Below are 18261 nucleotides of genomic sequence, written 5' to 3'. Positions count from 1 at the left end.
CTGCCTGGGGTCTGCAGCCGCTAGCTGACCCCTCCATGCCTGCCCGCCGCCTGCGCCAGGGGTGTCCACGCGGCCCTGAGACGTGTGGACAGGAGCAGACTGCCTGAGCCGCTGGTCCTGCCCGAAGTGCACACCCTGTGCACACATCCCATGCTGGGGCCCAGGGTCCACACGGACTGGTGTCAGCCAGAATGGACACGTGGCCCTGGGCCTCCAAACACGCAGCAGCCCAGGGAACGAGTGGAAGCAGCCGCCGAGCAGGGCACGGGCAGGCGAAGCAGCAGCCACAGCGCATCCCGCACCGTGTCCCCTCCCGCCCGGCCAGCTCCCTGCTGGTGCTCCTGGGACGGCAGTGGAGGCCGAGTGCTTGGGCCCCTGCACCCGGTGGGAGCCCCGGCCGTTGCCAGTGGACGGGAGACCTCTGCCACTCTGCCTTCCAAACACATAAATCTTAACTAGCACGAGACAGAACCAGCACCGCACAAGCGACAGGAAAGAGACGAGCTCACACAGCGCGGAAACCCCCACCAGGGCCTGCGACGCCGGCTGGGCTGACGGCAGGCACGAGGGGCCAGCAGGACGCCCTGGGCCGCGGCCGCCGGGAGCCACTGCTGCGGGGGGCTCCGGGAAGCAGGGTCCCCGGTGTTAAGAAGAGAAGGGGCCAGGTGCCCGTGCACAGGGTGAAGGAGGGGGGGGAGAGGGAAGAGCCCAGGGGGCGCCTGGGGCCGCTCCCCGCTGCCTCCGTGGTCTGGGGGCCTTGGTGGGCGGCCCCTCCACACTCACACTGCTCCTTTCCTGAATGCCGGCAGGAACCCCCCGCCCCGCCCCGCGAAGCCCCGTGGTCCAGGGCTTTCTCGCGGCTTCCGAGAGGGCGGGCTCCCAGAACGTGCCGTCCGCAGCTGTGACCACTCCTGGGCGCTGGAGGCCAACACCGGCCGCTCAGGGTTCCCGCACAGGACGCGCCCTCGGCCGGCCGCCCCCAGCGCTCACAGCAGTCACGGGAGTCTCCGCTGTGTGCCAGCCCCGATGCCCACAGCGAGGTCCCCCACGACCCACTCGTAGGACGCCGTTCAGAAACCCCGAGGGAGCGCGCATGGCGAGGGAGCCGTGGGCGGGGCTTCTCACACCACGTGTACAGTGACGGAGCCGTGGGGGGTTTCTCACACCGCGTGTAGGCCGAGGGGCCATGGGCGGGGTTTCTCTCGCACGGTCCCCTCCGTAAAGAGCACACGTTTGCCGTAGTCCTAAGGACACGATCCTCCCCTCCGTGCCGTCAGCACCACAGCTAAGGCGGCGCGCGGCGTCTTGGGGTCTGGTCCCGCGCACTGCGAGGCGCGGCGGCGCTTGGTCTCCACCGCTGTAGCCCCCGCAGGTCCTGGCGCCTGCTGCCCGTGTCGGAAAGCCCTTCTCAGGAATCGTGTTTTCTCCGGACAAAGCCCTAAGGCAGCCCCCGGCCGTGCAGCGTCAGCCCCCGCCCCGCCCCGGAGGTCCCGTCCGCACCGTGAGCCCCGGGAAGAGGTGAGGCCCGAAATGCCCCCGCGTCACCAGGTCAGGAAAACGTCACAGTCAGAGAAGTTTACTTTAAAATAGAAACATACATACATTCATCTTTAAAACAAAATCTTCAACAAACAAACGGGGAAGGAGCGTTGATCCCAGAGTCCACGTGGAGCGCGCTTCCGTCCGCTTGCGTTCCCGTAAGGAGCACTTAACACAGGGAGAACCGAGACCGGCCCGGGCGGGCGCGGGCGTCCCGGCGAGGCCTGGGGGCGCGTGGGGAGCTTTCTCGGGGGTTTGGCAACGCAGAAGATGCAGTCTGGGGAGCTCCGCTGAGCCTCGCAGCAGCTCGGGCGGCTCAGTCCGTGTGGGATTTCCGCCGGGGCTTCTCCTCGTACGACTCCCCGAACTCGTTCACCCTGCTCTTATCCACGGGATAAAGCCTGCAAGCAAGCGCACGGCTGCAGCGCGCAGGCCCGCCCGGCAAGGCGGCGGTGGGCGGGGCACTAACCCCCTGTGGGAGGGGCTGACACGCCTGTGGGCGGGGCACTCAACACCCTATGGGCGGGGCCGACAGGCCTGTGGGCCCTGGACCCCCATGAGGGCGGGGCACTAACCCCCTGTGGGCGGGGCTGACACGCCTGTGGGCGGGGCACTCACCAGCCTATGGGCGGGGCCGACAGGCCTGTGGGGCCCTCAATCCCGCGTGGGCGGGCACTCTCCCCTGTGGGCGGAGCACTAACTCCCCTGTGGGCGGGGCTGACACGCCTGTGGGCGGGGCCGACAGGCCTGTGGGCCCTCGACCCCGCGAGGGCAGGGCACTCTCCCCTGTGGGCGGGGCGCCCCCTGGCCAGCACAGGTGCTAGGAGGACTAGAGGACTCTCCCTGCGTGGCTCCCCAGTCGGCTGCCGCAGCAGGCGAGCAAGGGACTAACGTCAGCCACCATTCTCCTGCCGTCCCGCAAGGCAGCAGGCGCAGGAGGGGGCGGGCAGCCCGCACTGTGGAGGGGCAGTGGTCACTTCCTCCAGCCCCGGGAACGGCCGCCCGGCCTGCCCAGCGTCACCCCGGTGAGAGGTGGGGACGTGGGCAGGAGCACAGCACCGGCCGCCAAGACTCCTGGCGCCAGTGTTCAGCCTCAGAAGCCGGCCCTTTCCCACCAAGCACCTTCGCCCGGACTGGAGTGGGGGCGGGGCCTCGGAGAGCGGCAGGAGCCCCCTCTGGCCTGACGCCCCCTGGAGAACCACAGCAGGCACCACCGAACCGCGGCCCCAACTGCAGCAGCCGCGGACGGCACGTGGGTGCAGACCCGCGGACACACCAGGCGTGGCGGGGAGGCCGGAGCCACGGACCCTGTCTCACAGCCCGGTGTGGGCAGTGCCCTGCGCTGCGTGATGTGACATGGTGACATGTCCACTGGGACCCCGCCTGGCTCGGGTGGGAGGTGGGCTGTGAGTCCGGCACATAGGCCAGGCTGGGGGGAGAAAGCCCCTCCCCTCCCCGGGAAGACGCTGGCCCCGGGCAGGGTGCAGACAGCGTCAGGGCCGCTGTGGGTGAGTGATGGAGGGACTTGGGGTCTTGGGGGAGAGGACACAGCCTAGCAGCACACGACGCTCACTCCAAGGAGACCCCCCCTCAGGAGGGGAGGGGGAGGCGAGGCTCTCGTTGCGGGCACGGCACGAGGCTGGGCACCCTCATGGGTGCAGGGCGCGGGGAAGCCTGGGCTGGGGTCTGCCGTTTCCCACCCTGACGGAGGACGGAGCCCTGCGGTCTCGGGCGGCACCGCCAGTGCGGGGGAGCGAGCCTCCAGCAAGGCTACCGCCCACCCCGCGGCCAGCCCCCCAGGAGGGAGGACAGCTGGGCGCACGGAGACCCCGCCCCTGCGGCGGCTCAGCAGCTCGGCAGGGTCCAGCCGCGCCGGCAACACGGAGAGGCCCAGCGGCAGACGGCCTCTCCCCACGGGCGCCACGCGAGGGCCGCGGCTGCAGCCGGCACTCACCATCGCTGGTACAAGTAGACCAGGAAGACCACGTCGTCCCGGAAGCACGCCAGCCGGTGGGACGTGGGCATGGTGATGATGAAGGCGAAGACGTCGTCGATGAAGGTGTTGAAGGCCTGCGGGGCGGGCGGGGGACGGCTCTGCACCCCGCCCACCTGGCCCCGGGGCTCTCCCCGTCTACACTGAGGGGGCCACGCTCTCCCTCTCTACACTGAGGGGCCGTGCTCCGTCTACACTGAGGGGCACTGGGCTCTCCCTGTCTACACTGAGGGGCTGTGCTCCGTCTACACTGAGGGGCACTGGGCTCTCCCTGTCTACACTGAGGGGCTGTGCTCTGTCTACACTGAGGGGGCCGTGCTCCGTCTACACTGAGGGGCACTGGGCTCTCCCTCTCTACACTGAGGGGCTATGCTCTGTCTACACTGAGGGGACCGTGCTCTCCCTGTCTACACTGAGGGGCTGTGCTCCGTCTACACTGAGGGGCACTGGGAACTCAGCAAGGCTGTTGCACAGCGCACGCTAGGAGCAGGGCTGGCTCGCGCTACTCCCACACCCCGGCCCCTGCACCAGCCCCAGACTCCGAGGTACTGGGCCGGGGGTGGGGACGGGGCCTGCTTCTGACAGGTGACAAGAGACAGGAAGCCACCGCGGCCGCCCGCCCGCCCGGCACCACGGACACCACGCACCTTGTAGGTGAAGGCCTTCCAGGGCAGGTGTGCCACCGACTTCATCTGACGGAGAGAGGGGCCAGTCAGGTGGGCGGCATGACCACGGGCCCGGGCAGTGCCCGCCCGCGCCTTACCTTGTAGTTCACGAAGAGCTGCGGCAGCATGAAGAGGAAGCCGAAGGCGTAGACCCCTGCAGGGGGACAGAGGCAGCGTGAGACGCCCGGGGCTGGCCCTGGGCCAGGCCTGCGCGGAGCTGCTTCACCCCGCAGCCACCGGCAGCCAGGCCCGCCCGCGGGGGCCGGGCGAGTGCCGGTCACTCCTGCCCCGGGGGCAGGGGAGGCGGGGCCAGCTCCCGTATCACACCAGGGAGCGTGGGGTGCAGGAGCCGCCCGCTCCCCCAGCCTTTCACACACACGGGGAGCGTGGTGACAGCCACCCCGCGGGGCCCACGCCAAGCTCGTGCTCGGGCGTCTGCGTGGGGACGCAGCCCTGCTCTGTGGGTTCTGAATTGCGGGTCTGCTCCCGGCTCGAGTCTAACGCAGGCCCTGGGTTTGAGCTCGGGCCAACCAGAGGCGGCTGCCTGGGCTGGGAGGGGCGGCATCGGCCTCGTGCAGCCAGGGACGAGCAGCAGCTGGGGAAACACGTGGACGCACCGTTGACGAAGCTGTTGATGAGCCAGGAGTACCAACTGCAAGAGAGAAGACGGACACCCTCGTCGCCCAACAAGCCCACCTCACGGAGACCCCATGAACGCCAGGGGTGACCTGACCCGGGAAGGCCCGTGCCCGGGGGGCTCTCATCCAGGGCAGCTGTGTTGTCTGCGCGAGTGTTCGTGTTTCAAACTCCCAGCCTCCACCCGCGCTCCTTGGCTCTGAGCTGTGCAGGAAGGCACCCAGGCACCACTGCACGGGCACGGTGAGGCCAGGGAGAGGCCGAGGGGCCGACGACAGGCCTGGGCCCGGCCCCAAGGTCCACTCCTCGTGAGCACTCTGGACCCTCAGGGGCTGGAGGTGCCCTGTTCTCCACAGCACAGCGAGGCGGCCAAGGCACGGGGTCCCGGCAGAGCAGGGCAGAGCCAGGCCCCCCACTGGCCCGAGCTCGCCTGCCAGGCCGGGTCTGTGAGAGCCCAGAGGCACCGTGGATCCGGGGGGGAGGTGCCGGGGTGAGGGCTGTGGGGCCTACCTCTTATACTTGATGTTCAGGAGGGAGTAGATGGCTCCCCCGACACACAGCGGGTACAGCAGGTAGGACAAGTACTTCATGGCCTGTCAGGGGAGCAACGGGGATTTCCAGGTCAGCGCTCCCAGGACCCGTCTGTCCTGGACTTAACCCACAACAACGGCACCCGCACATCGGCCTGCCACACGCAGGCTGGTGACACACGCTGTGGGGCGCGGGGACAGCAACGGATCCCAAGCACCAGCTACAGCATCAGTCCACAGGAAGTGCTAACGTGGCTCCAACACTCCACCCTGCACCAGATCAACAGCCAACAGGAAAATTGAGACCCCACAGTGAGCTCTGGGACCCTACAGTGAGACCCCCAGTGAGCTCTGGGACCCCACAGTGAGCTCTGACCCCACAGTGAGACCCCACAGTGAGCTCTGACCCCACAGTGAGACCCCACAGTGAGCTCTGAGACCCCACAGTGAGCTCTGAGACCACAGTGAGACCCCACAGTGAGCTCTGACCCCACAGTGAGACCCCACAGTGAGACCCCACAGTGAGCTCTGGGACCCCGCAGTGAGCTCTGGGACCCCACAGTGAGACCCCACAGTGAGACCCCACAGTGAGACCCCACAGTGAGCTCTGGGACCCCACAGTGAGCTCTGGGACCCCACAGTGAGCTCTGACCCCACAGTGAGACCCCACAGTGAGCTCTGGGACCCCGCAGTGAGCTCTGGGACCCCGCAGGCAGCACCGACTCCTCTGGCCATGTGACTAACTGCCCTGACTCGAGCTTGGGCTAACCCCAGTGGCGCCACCCAAACAGAAGCGGATGGCAGCTGCTCCGCGCGGGAAGGTCGCTGCTCTGACTCGGAATACATCGCCCCGGACACCGCCCTCGGGCAGGTGCGACCTCAGAACAAACACGGGCCGCTTACCCACGAGGCCTCTGTGCGTCCCAGTCTCCCACCTCCTAGGAGGCCACCTCCCAGGACCCACGAGGGCCCCGCAGGCCGCTGCCCACTGCTCACCTGAGTGTCGTACTCCTCCGTCCTCCTCTCCGACTCGCTGTAAGTGCCGAACTGCGGGAAACAGCGTGGCGATGTCAAGGGACGCAGCCGCGAGGCCCGTCGCCGCCCGGCTGCCGGCACCACAGGGGGCCCCTCGCCTGCTCTCAGGACAGGGAGGGCACTCGGGGGAGTCTGCAGGGCTGTTCCTGCCTGGCCACGGCCCTGCGTCCTGCGGGCCACACTGGGTGCTGCGTGGGCAGAAGCCACCCGGTGCTGAGGATTCAGGCCGCCTCACGACGGATCCCGTGGGGGCGTGACACCGGCCAGAGACGGACGGTTCTGTGTCAAGCCGTCTCCAGGCCTGATCCAGCCCCACTGGCCCAGGAGCCTTGTCCGTTCCCGGCTGGATGCACCCCTCCGGCTGCGGGCCAGGCAGACGCCAACAGCAAGCGCCCGGCCGAGACGGCCCTCCTCTGCACAGGGCTGCTCGGGGTCGTGGCAGCCGTCCCCTGGGGGACTCGCAGGTGACCAGGAAAACCCGCTGTGCGCAGGCGTCTCTGCTCCACCAAGAGGCTCAGGGGCTGAGAGCTCGCCTGCCCCCGGGGGCCCTGGAGAACAGGGCAGGGCAGGGCGCGCTCACCTGAAACACAGGCCGCAGGCCTCTGCACACCACGGTCATCTTCAGTGCCTTCTTCACCTTCCACAGCTGCAGGAGGAAGCACGGGAGGCCAGAGTGGGTGCTCGGCTGCACAGCAGCACGGCCCCTCCCGCCTGCTGCTCTCCCTCACCCCGGCCTTGGCCCTGTGCTCAGGAGCTGCCTGGTGGCCACTGTGTGGCCGACCGACGAGCCCAGCCGGCAGCCCGCTACTGACCACTCCTTCCGGGGGCGGAGCCTGTGTCTCTGGCCCCACCCTGCCCTCAGCTGGACCCATCCTGCGGCTGGCGTGACACGCCGCTGCCTGGGGTCGTTTTCCATCATGTCACCGAGACCCCTCCTCCTCGACCGGCACCATCGGTGGGCTCTTCCACAGGACGGGTGGTCCCAGCCTCCCCTCCCGGCACCCGGGCGGACAGCAGGGCTTCTCAGAGGCCGGTGGACGGCCAGCTTCCCTCTCTGCGACTCACCAGTGTGCCTGAGGGCCGCAGCCTGGTGGGCAGCGCCCCCGGAACCCCCCTCCCAGCACCTCCCCACAGCGGCCCCCGCCTACGGCAGTCCTGGACACGGAGATGCCCGGGCACCCATCTGCCCTCAGGAGCCAGGCGCGGCCTGCAGGCCACAGGTGTCGGGGCTCGGGGCCGCGAGCAGGTGCTGACGCCTCCGGCCTCACCCACCTCGTCACTCGGCCGGCACTGGCGGCCTGGGCTCACCTCGATGGCGGCTCCGACACCCGCAGGGACCAGCACCAGCAGGCTCGTCTGCTCGTCCAGCAGGAAGAGGAAGATGACCACGGTGCTGAAGCAGCGCCAGAGCACTGTGGGGCGGACGGCCACGCTGAGGGCAGCGCCGCACGAACCCTCGCGGCCGCCCGCAGCCACCACGCCCAGTCCAGGTCAGCCCACCCGAGATGGCCACAGAGGCGCTGATGAAGACCCCTGCAGGTCCCGGGTGCCGTGGCTGCCCTCCGAGGCCTCGTGGCACAGCTGTGCGTCCGGCACCAGCCAACTGGCAGGCGCGCGCCTCCTCTTGAGCAGCCGAAGTGACGCGGCCTCCGCCCGTGCGTGGCACGGGAGCGGCAGACTTGGCTGCAGAGCCCGGCAGCCACCGGGGCCCTCACGCGGGCAGATCTCTTCCACTCGTCTCCTAAGAGGCGCTTGCTCAGGTCTGACGCTGGCAGCCGAATCCAGCTCCCACCCAACACGGGAGGAAGACTGGCACCCACGTCCACCTGCCCACTTGAGAGATTCTCCCCACCTCCACGACCCCGCAGGACTCAGAGGGCCCCACCCTCCTCTCGGTCAGCTACCTACACCCTCACCCGCCTGTTCGCCGCCCCAAGACCTACAAAAGGGGACTTGGGCCAGGCCACACGGGTGAGATGAGGGGCCGAGGCGGAGCACCCACGGGTGACCAGGCTGGCTGCCCAGGGCCAGGGCTCCCGGTCTCCACCAGCCCAGGGCCAGACCCCCCCCCCCCACATACCAAGGGTCCCCAGCCCCAGCAGCTCTGTGCCCTTGGAAGAATGGTGCTCAGCTCAACCAGAGAGCACCTGGGGCGGGTGCCCATGCTGAGGAGGCTGCTCGCGCGGCCCACACCCGGGAGGTCACAGAGCCCCCGACAGGCGTGCAGCGCACACGCGTGTGCCGGGCACCCACCTGCTTTGGTGGACATCCCAATCATGCTCTTCTTTTTCTTCCAGAAGCTGATGTCGTTTTTAAACGCCAGGAAGTCAAACAGCAGCTGAGAAGAACAGAACAGGCTCTGCACTTCCGTCGTCCCCGTCTCCACCTCCTCCCCAGGCCGCGGTGCTCAGGGACAAGGCGAGAGGACACTCGCCGCGCAGCACCGTGTGTGCCAAGGCGCGCGCAGTGGGCTCCGCTCCCGCCTGCCCCCGGCTTTCCTGGCACTGCAGCAAAACCACAAGGGCCCGCCCACCAGGCACTGAGCTTTCGAGAAACCCCGCCAGGGACTGCCTGGGAAGTTCCAGCCGGATGGCGTTCTGCGCGGCACACCAGCACAGCCGGGCACTTCCTGCCCCGCCCTAGCCACGCCCAAGGCTTCCCCGCAGCTCGAGGTCTGCAGGCACAGAGCGTGACCCCGCAGGGCTGACCCTCAGGACGCACAACCAGCGTGCGTGACCCCGCAGGGCTGACTCCGGAGTCCTGCCCGTGCCTCCCCGTGCGCACGCTGCTCCAGGCGCTCCGCATTCTCTCAGAACCACTGCCACAGGCCGCAGTCAGGGGTCCTGTGCCCCTCCCGTCCTGGGGTGGGACAAACGGCCCCTGTGGACCCCTAGGGACCAGACCCACAGGCGGAGTCTCAGGGGTGCTGGCTGCCAGGCAACAGGGCCAGGCACCGGAGGCCTGGGGCCCTGGCTCAGCTGGCCCAGCCGGGGCGGCCAGTGCCTGAGCAGCCCGCAGCCCCGCGTGCGCCCCTCACTCCTGTGACGCACGGCTACTCACGTGGAACGCGGCCACGAGGAAGGTCAGTGCCAGGAAGTACAGGTTGGTGTCTACGAAGATCCCCTTCACCTCGTCAGCATCCTTCTCCGAGAACCCTGCGGCGGCACGAGAAAGCCGCGCCCTGAGTGGCAGTGCCAGCCCACGCCGACCCCACCGGGTGTGGTGGAGGTGGGGGCCCCAGGGCCCGCGTCAAGGGGCACCCTGCACAGAGCGGCAGCCAGGCAATCAGACACAGCTCCAGGGAGCCTCCGGCCGCGGTGGGGCTGCCCAGGGCAGACGCAGGTGCCGGACACCGACAGCCCCTCGGCCAGCCACCACAGCCCAGCCCGTGCCCCCATGAGCCCGGCACAGCAGCACCCACCGAACTGCTGCAGGGAGTACACGGCGTCCTGCATGTGGATCCAGAAGCGCAGGCGGCCCAGCGAGATCTTCTCGTAGCTAACGGTGAGCGGCAGCTCCGTGGTGGAGCGGTTTATGACCTGTGGCACGAGAACCCGTGAGGACCGGCCCTCGGCTCTGGGCAGCCCGTGGCCCCAGCATCCTGTCAGTGCCCTGCACGCGTGCAAGGTTTCCAGCAGGCAGCCCAGCCTCCTCTTGACCCTGTGCAGCCCCAGCCACGTCCCACGCGTGGACACAGCACCACTTCCTGCAGCCACATCCCACGCGTGGACACCTACTTCCTGCAGCCACGTCCCACGCGTGGACGCAGCACCGCTTCCTGCAGCCACATCCCACGCGTGGATGCTGCACCACTTCCTGCAGCCACATCCCACGTGTGGACACCTGCTACTTCCTGCAGCCACGTCCCACGTGTGGACACCTGCTACTTCCTGCAGCCACGTCCCACGCGTGGACGCTGCACCGCTTCCTGCAGCCACGTCTGCCTCTGCTGGTGCAGGGGCAGCGGGTCCACCTGGCCAGGGCCTGTTCGACGCTTGTCCGGCATTGCAGGCCCCTCAGCAGCCAGGCTGCAGCCCCCTGCAGGGAACAGGCAGGTTCCCTGCTCTCCTGAGCAGCGTGCTATCTTCCTCCTCCTCACACGGCACAGCATGGCCAGCACCCAGCCTCCCTCCTGACCCACTGGGTGCAACTGTGCTGGACCTCAGAGGACTGAGACAGCGTTGGGGAGAGCGCAGAACCCAAGGCGTGGATGGGGCAGCCCTTGGGCCAGGCTCACAGGACACGGGGTTGGGAGTGGTGAGGGACACTGAAGGGACAGAGCTCAGGCCAGCAGCAGCCAGGGCCTCTGTGAGAGGACAGAGAACAAAGCCCACGGACGGTGAGTCCAGGACCTACAGCACACGGGGCAGTAACCACCCTGTCCCCACGGCTGCAATCTCAAGTGCCCTCACTCCCACCTAACCCTGAGGAGGGCGTACTGGACCCAGTGGAGCTGGCAACCAGAAGCTGCTGGAGTAGGCCCAGGTGTCCTGGGCTCGGCTGCTGCTGGTGTCACACACATGGGCGTCCTGGGCTCGGCCACCACTGCTGCGTGTCACACAGTGGGCGTCCTGGGCTCGGCCACCACTGCTGCGTGTCACACAGTGGGCGTCCTGGGCTCTGCTGCTGCTGGTGTCACACACATGGGCGTCCTGGACTTGGCTGCTGCTGGTGTGTCACACACAGGTCCAGGTGCGGGAGGTGTGGGCATCTGGGCCCTTCTTGTCCAAGGGCTCCACCAGCAATGCCTGCCCCACTGGACCATGTAGGCCCAGAGCCCACTGTCGGTGGCACCAGTGGACCTGGCTGCTCTCGGGGGACAGCATCCTCCAAGGAGGGGCTCGGTGGGATGAGGGAACAACCCCGAGTGCGGCTCATGTGCTGGGGGCAGCCGCCACACTGCCGAGAGGCACGCCCTCGCCAGGATGCGTGCCTGCAGGTGCTGCCTGGAGCCCTCGCTGGGGAGCCCTGCAGAGAGCCAGCCCTCACCCCCGTCCCCGGTGAGCGCCAGCAGAGCCTGGGGTGCAGGCAGCACCACGCACTGTGACAGCAGCGAGAGCCCCAGTGGAGGCTGGGAGCAGCCAGGCCTGCCGGCTGCCACGTGGCACCTGGACGGCGGGAGCTGCCTGGGCCTGCATGAGCACCGCCTGAAAGACTGTCAGCCTGCGCGTGGGCACCGCCCCTCCGGCCTCAGTCTCTGGTTGCAGAGTGGGAGGGTCCTCCTCAGACTACTGAGCCAAAGCAAGGAAGCCCCGGCCAGGCGCCCAGCGAGTGCTTGGAAGCAAAACCTACGGCTCCCAGGAGGGGCAGCTCCCCGGAGGGGCAGCGCAGGCCGGCCGACGCGTGACCCCAGCCAGAGTTCAACTTCTGACCCTAAGTAACCTCGCCTGCGGGACGAGGCCAAGAACAGGGCTGGCACAGCCTGGGCTGCAGAAGCCTGCGCCGGGGGCAGCAGGTGGCGTTCCCATGAGCCCCCTCCTCGCCGCCCAGGGCTGCGGCTCCCGGGCAGGGCCTGACCGGCCCAGGCAGCGGAGCGAGCTCAGGTGCTGTCAGCTGCCCCACGCGCACACCAGCAACAGCCACGCAGAGGCACCTGCCCCCCGACCTGAGTGAGTCACTCGTCTCGGGAGTCCGGCACCAGCGAGGGAGCGGCAGCTCAAAGCGGGTGGTGAGGGGGCGGGCCTCGGGAGGCCCCGCAGCTGTCTGCAGCGGAGCAGGACCGCGTGCCGAGACTCACCCACAGCCCCCGCACCCCGCTCCGAGCCCCGCTGCAGACACAGCCCCCTCGGGCCCCGGCTCGCTCGTGCCGGGCCCATGTGCGCAGGGCGGCACACTCACCATGAGGTCCTTCACGCGGCTGCTGAGCTGGTCGATGAACAGGATGGGCAGATAATGCACCGTCTTCCCCAGCCGGATCCTGGGGGCCGAGGCCGGGGTGAGCCTGTGGCCTTCCAGGGGCCACACACCAGGAAGCAGGTCCCCAGCAAGTCCCACGGGCCCCTTCTCGGTCACCTAAGCCCGGGGCACCTCTGCGGTGGAGCGGACAGCTCTCGTGACAGACGCAGGCGGGTGAGCCACCCCCACCCGCAAAGTCACAGCCACACGGAGGCCAAGGGACGGCAGTGAGCCCGTGCTACCGGGGGGACCAGCACCAGCAAAGGGGCCCGAGCCAGGCGCTGAAGACGAGCCTCGGGGAACCGTAAGTGAGCGAAGGTAACGACGCCTGGAGGCCACAGCAGAGGCAGCAGACGGTGAAACCGCCGGCGGCCGGTGAAGCCTCTGTGAGAGCCGCCGGCGAGGAGCACCGAGGGACCCCCAGCCTTCACTTGGGTCCTCTGGGGCGACCCTGAGAGGCGGCTGGGAGGAGCTGGCAGGTCACTGGGGCCACCCCTTTGCCGTGTACCCCAGGGGCAGAGTGGGCGCGCTTACATCTTCATGTAGCGGTGCACGTCGGCAGGCAGAGCTGACCCGTCGAAGACGAAGTCCTCCACCATCACGTTCAGGGTCAGCCTGGGCCTCCAGTGAGACACCGGCTCGTCCAGGGCGCTCGACGGCCTCTGCTCCGCCTCCACCTGCTGCTAAACGAGGGACAGGGGCCGGCGCTGTGGCGCAGCGGGCTCGGCCTCCGCCTGCAGCGCCAGTTCCTGGCCCGGCCGCTCCACTGCCATCCAGCTCCCTGCTGTGGCCTGGGGAAGCAGCAGAAGGTGGCCCCAGCGCTTGGGCCCTGCACCCGCGCGGGAGACCCTGATGAGGATCCTGGCTCCTGGCTTACGAACAGCCCAGCTCTGGCTCCAGCCGTCGCAGCCATTTGGGAAGTGAACCAGCAGATGGAAGACCTTTCTCTCTCTCTCTCTCTCTCTCTCTGTAACTCTGCCTCTTAAATAAATGAATAAATGAGGGACACGGAGGCCGGTGCTGGGCGGACGGCCAGCACCTCACCTGCCAACATGCCAGCTGCCCCTTGTATATGACTGGGGAGCGGGGGCTGGGCTGGGGCCTCAGGGACCCAGTCTGCCTCCCTAGACTGGCCACGCCCCCTTCCTTCCCACAGAAGGCCAGCGGAGGCTGCCCACAGTAAACGGTCCCGGGTGCCAGAAATTCAGCCACACGACCCGGGGGCAGACAGGCAGACCTGGACTGGAGGTGACACAGCCCCGCAGCTGTGAGGCACTGCAAGCGTCAGCTCCCCACGCACGCACAGAAAGAAGATGGCCAAGGACCCGCATCCACCCCAAAGGGCCTAAACTCAGCATAGGAGCTCGGCCGCCTGGGAAACCACAGCCGCTTCAGACCTGACTGGGAGTCCCGAGGCTGTGTCATCTGTTCACTTTCCAGGGATACGACGCAGCTACGGTACCTGACGTCACAACGGTTTTCCCACGGCTCTCCCTCAGGCGGCCTCACATGCTACACACCACTGCTCCCCGACCCTCCGGTGCCCACGAGGACGCGGGGCCCGGGGAAAGAGGGCCACAGCCGACAGGGGAGCGCACAGTGCGGGAGGCTGACCCGCCGCTCACGCAGCGACGCTGCCCCCGCCCCCCTGCTGCCACTCCCCCGCCCCCACACAGACGTGGGGGTCCTCCTGTTTCCCCTGCGGCCCACTCGGGGGCTCTGCCTCTCTCTTTCTACAGACGTGGAATACACAGCCTGCACGTGAGACTTCCCATAAATCCAGGCCCGGGGCGAGTCCTGGACGCGGCTGGTTGAGCTGCTCTCTGCATCACCCACCTCCCGTACCAGAACGCCTGGGACTGGGTCCCAGCTACTCCTCTTCTTACCCAGTTCCCTGCCACGTGCCTGGGAAGGCGGCAGCTCGGGCCCCTGCACCCACGTGGGGGACCCTGATGGATTTCCTGGCTCCTGGCCGCAGCCTGGCTCAGCCCTAGCTGTGTGGTCGTTTGGGGAAGAAACACATAGAAGATGCTTTTCTTTCCCTCTCAAATAAATAAATCTACTAGGGAAGAGACAGACAGACAGACAGACAGACAGAGGAAGGAGGGAAGGAGGGAAGGAGGGAAGGAGGGGGGGAAGGAGGGGGGGAAGGAGGGGGGGGAGGGAGGGAAGGAGGGGGGAAGGAGGGAGGGAAGGACGGGGGGAAGGAGGGAGGGAAGGAGGGGGGAAGGAAGGAGGGAGGGAAGGAAGGAGGGAGGGAAGGAAGGAGGGAAGGAGGGAGGGAAGGAAGGAGGGAGGGAAGGAAGGAGGGAGGGAAGGAAGGAGGGAGGGAAGGAAGGAGGGAAGGAAGGAGGGAAGGAGGGGGGGAAGGAGGGAGGGAGGGGGGGAAGGAAGGGGGAAGGAGGGGGGGAAGGAGGGGGGGAAGGAGGGGGGGAAGGAGGGGGGGAAGGAGGGGGGGAAGGAGGGGGGGAAGATCCAAGACGACTATGTACACTACGCAGCGTGAGCCCAGCTCTAGGTGCTGACCAGCTCTAGGTGCTGACCAGAGGTCAGCTGACCTGCACGCCCAGCCTGACGGACAACTCGTAATGTAAAACGCAACCCATGGGCACTGCCCAGACGGAGACAGTGCGTGCGACAGCGGCAGGCAAAACGCCTCCCTTTCCCGTAAGGCCACGCAGCCCCGGACGCACACGCGCGTCCCGCGCAGTCCCTCACCTGGGCGGCAGGCTCCCCGGTGAGCAGACTGACTTCCTCCGGCCTGGGCACCATGTAGGTGGTCAGGGAGCTGACCAGGTGCACCTCCTTGCCGTCGTGCCAGGGCAGGACCCCCGCGTGGTGCAGGAAGATGTAGGCGTAGAGCGTGCCGTTGTTCCTCGTCTTCTTTGGAACAGAAACGTTGACTGTCCTAAGACGCAACAAACGGCACTTTGAGCGCGCGCGTCTCGTGTCCTGTTCACGCACGGGGTGGCTATTCAAATACTTGACACGCAGCCCAGCTAATTTTAGCTCAGAGACATAAAAGCGAAACCCAGCTGCCCGAGACCGGCCGCGGTCCTGCCTCCACTGCACCCTGCTCAGAGTCGGTCATCACGAGGGGCCGGGCCGGGCCTGGCAGACAGCGGCTGGCTTCCACGGCACACACAGAGCCGCACGCTGCCCCAGACTCACCGACGTTCCGTGAGGGCACGAAAGACGGCCGGTTTCCGGCCACAAAGGCCAGCGTCGGGCCTTCGCAGGGCACACACTGTGCCACGTCCCAGGGTCACACCCAGCGGAGTCTGCAGCCACGCTTCTCACGGCATTGTCCTGGCACACACTCGGCTCCACCCCAGGAAGCCGATTCCCAGCCGTCCACAGAGCTCAGGTTCCTGCTCCTAGTACCCACCTGTCCACAGGTCACCTGGTCCCCCTCCTCCCACCTCCTCCTGTCCACAGGTCACCTGGTCCCCCTCCTCCCACCTCCTCCTGTCCACAGGTCACCTGGTCCCCCTCCTCCCACCTCCCCCCTGTCCACAGGTCACCTGGTCCCCCTCCTCCCACCTCCCCCCTGTCCACAGGTCACCTGGTCTCCCTCCTCCCCCCTGTCCACAGGTCATCTGGTCTCCCTCCTCCCACCTCCCCCCTGTCCACAGGTCACCTGGTCTCCCACCTCCCCCCTGTCCACAGGTCACCTGGTCTCCCTCCTCCCACCTCCTCCTGTCCACAGGTCACCTAGTCCCCCTCCTCCCACCTCCCCCCTGTCCACAGGTCACCTGGTCCCCCTCCTCCCACCTCCCACCTGCCCACAGGTCACCTGGTCCCCCTCCTCCCACCTCCCACCTGCCCACAGGTCACCTGGTCTCCCACCTCCCCCCTGTCCACAGGTCACCTGGTCTCCCACCTCCCCCCTGTCCACAGGTCACCTGGTCTCCCACCTCCCCCCTGTCCACAGGTCACCTGGTCTCCCACCTCCCCCTGTCCACAGGTCACCTGGTCTCCCACCTCCCCTCTGCCCACAGGTCACCTGGTCTCCCACCTCCCCCTGTCCACAGGTCACCTGGTCTCCCACCTCCCCCCTGCCCACAGGTCACCTGGTCTCCCACCTCCCCCCTGCCCACAGGTCACCTGGTCTCCCACCTCCCCCCTGCCCACAGGTCACCTGGTCTCCCACCTCCCCTGTCCACAGGTCACCTGGTCTCCCACCTCCCCCCTGCCCACAGGTCACCTGGTCTCCCACCTCCCCCCTGCCCACAGGTCACCTGGTCTCCCACCTCCCCCCTGCCCACAGGTCACCTGGTCTCCCACCTCCCCCTGTCCACAGGTCACCTGGTCTCCCACCTCCCACCTGTCCACAGGTCACCTGGTCTCCCACCTCCCCCCTGCCCACAGGTCACCTGGTCTCCCACCTCCCCCCTGCCCACAGGTCACCTGGTCCCCCTCCTCCCACCTCCCCCCTGCCCACAGGTCACCCTGCTCCTCTCCTACAAACCCCACGGCCGAGGTCTGAGCAAGTCCGGCTGCGCGGCCAGCATCACCAGGTGTGCGAGGGCTCTGCTTCGGGCAGGTGCGGGGTCTGGGGCTGCAGAGCCCGGCTGAGGGCCCTGGAGATCTGCGGGTGTGCCAGCCGCACCGCCTGCCCCCAGGGCACGAGCACAGGGCTGGGACGGAGGCAGCCCGGGGAGGAAGCCCCACACGGCTGCGTCCCGAATGCCCCGAAGCCTGCAGCCACGACAGAACACGGACGGGTCAGCAGGTCCCGCCTCCACCTCGGGCGGCCCGGCCGTAACGTGCCAGACACAGGCCGACGTGGCCAGGCGAAAGGGACCGAGTCCAGCACCACGTGTCCGTCGCACTCTGACGACTTAGCTTCGTTACGCTGCGCTCCACTTTCCAAAACCGTGAGCGAGGCTCCTGTGAGCGTGTGGACACCGACCCACCGGCGGCCACGTCACTCAGCCTCGACCTCTGCACCCCTGCTTCCCCAGCGACTCGAGTCCCCAGGGGGGCAGCCCTCGGGCCAGGAGCGGCTTCCCGCCCCGCCGGCGGGGCACCTGCTCCTTCCCCGGCATCTGCTGCCTTCGGGCCGACGCTCAGGCGCCCGGGACCCACGCCGGGGGCTGCGCTCTGCCCGCCCCTCTCGCCGGCGCCCCGTCCTCCCTACCTTTCGAATTTGGACTCCACGTCGAAGTCTTCCACGTTCAAGACCAGGTCGACGTTGTTCTCAGCACCCAGGTTAGACCGCGTGGTCGTGTACACGCTCAGCTGGGGAGGGGGCGCACAGTCAGCCGCGCCCCGGCACGGCACGCCCCTCCCGAGCGCGTAGGCTGGAGGCCAGGGGTAGCGGCGAACAGGGTCTGGGGCCTCCTGGGCAGGTGATGAGGCCCGGGGGTCGCGCGGGAGAGGCAGGGGAGCCCCCCAGCCCCTAACGCAGCCCAGGCCCCGTCGCCCACCTGCAGCTTGGGCCGCCGCGCAAGGTAGGGCTGGATGCAGTTGCTGGTGCCGGCGCACGGGCGGGTGTAGACGATGCCGTACATGACCCAGCAGGTGTGCACCACGTACACCACGAACACGCCCACCACCAGGCTGGTGAAGGAGCTGCGGCCGCTCCACATGGCGCCCGCCGCCCCGCCGATCAGCGCGGGCCACCGGTCACGGGAGAGCCGCCGCGGACTGCAGCCACCGCCGCGGGAGAGCCGGCTGCGGGCCGCCCGGCATAGCCCTCCACCTCCGCCGGCGCCGTGGACTCTCGCTTCCGGGCCCCCGCTTGCCGGAAGTGGACGCGCCGCGCGGCCCCATGGGAAGCGGGGCAGCGGGAGCCGCGCACGCGCGCCTAGGCCGGGGGCGCAGGGGTGACGTCAGCCTTCCGCGCCGTCCTCCCGGCGTGCCCCGGGGCTCCTGTCCGGGTCCGCGGGCCGGGTAGAGGAGGGGTACGCGGGAGGCCCGGGGCCGCGGTCCCGCGCAGCCCTTCTCGGCCGAGTTGTGCGGG

The 18261-nt window shown here is 68.4% G+C and overlaps 1 protein-coding gene across 2 annotated transcripts; it reads right to left on the bottom strand.

Annotated features, from left to right (window-relative positions):
- Positions 1–1560: 1560 nt before the first annotated feature.
- CLPTM1L (CLPTM1 like) lies at positions 1561–18050 on the bottom strand. 2 transcript variants are annotated; one of them, XM_070056924.1, is made up of 17 exons: positions 17726–18050; positions 17437–17537; positions 15012–15201; positions 12828–12973; positions 12237–12315; positions 9820–9937; positions 9459–9553; positions 8652–8736; positions 7707–7810; positions 6979–7044; positions 6360–6410; positions 5344–5426; positions 4815–4849; positions 4296–4351; positions 4180–4224; positions 3494–3609; positions 1561–1940 (listed from the first exon to the last, which is right to left on the bottom strand). In XM_070056924.1, the coding sequence occupies exons 1-17, from the start codon at positions 17885–17887 to the stop codon at positions 1856–1858; spliced, it is 1617 nt and encodes a 538-aa protein (XP_069913025.1). In that variant the 5' UTR covers positions 17888–18050; the 3' UTR covers positions 1561–1855. The 2 variants fall into 2 exon arrangements, with proteins under 2 accessions (XP_069913025.1, XP_069913024.1); XM_070056923.1 differs by having other exon boundaries at positions 12828–12976; positions 17726–18044.
- Positions 18051–18261: the final 211 nt, after the last annotated feature.

This window comes from Oryctolagus cuniculus, chromosome 14, assembly GCF_964237555.1.
Source record: "Oryctolagus cuniculus chromosome 14, mOryCun1.1, whole genome shotgun sequence".
NCBI lineage: Eukaryota > Metazoa > Chordata > Mammalia > Lagomorpha > Leporidae > Oryctolagus > Oryctolagus cuniculus.
The sequence above is the reverse complement of the archived record's forward strand: the minus strand, read 5'-3'. Positions and strand labels throughout refer to the sequence as shown.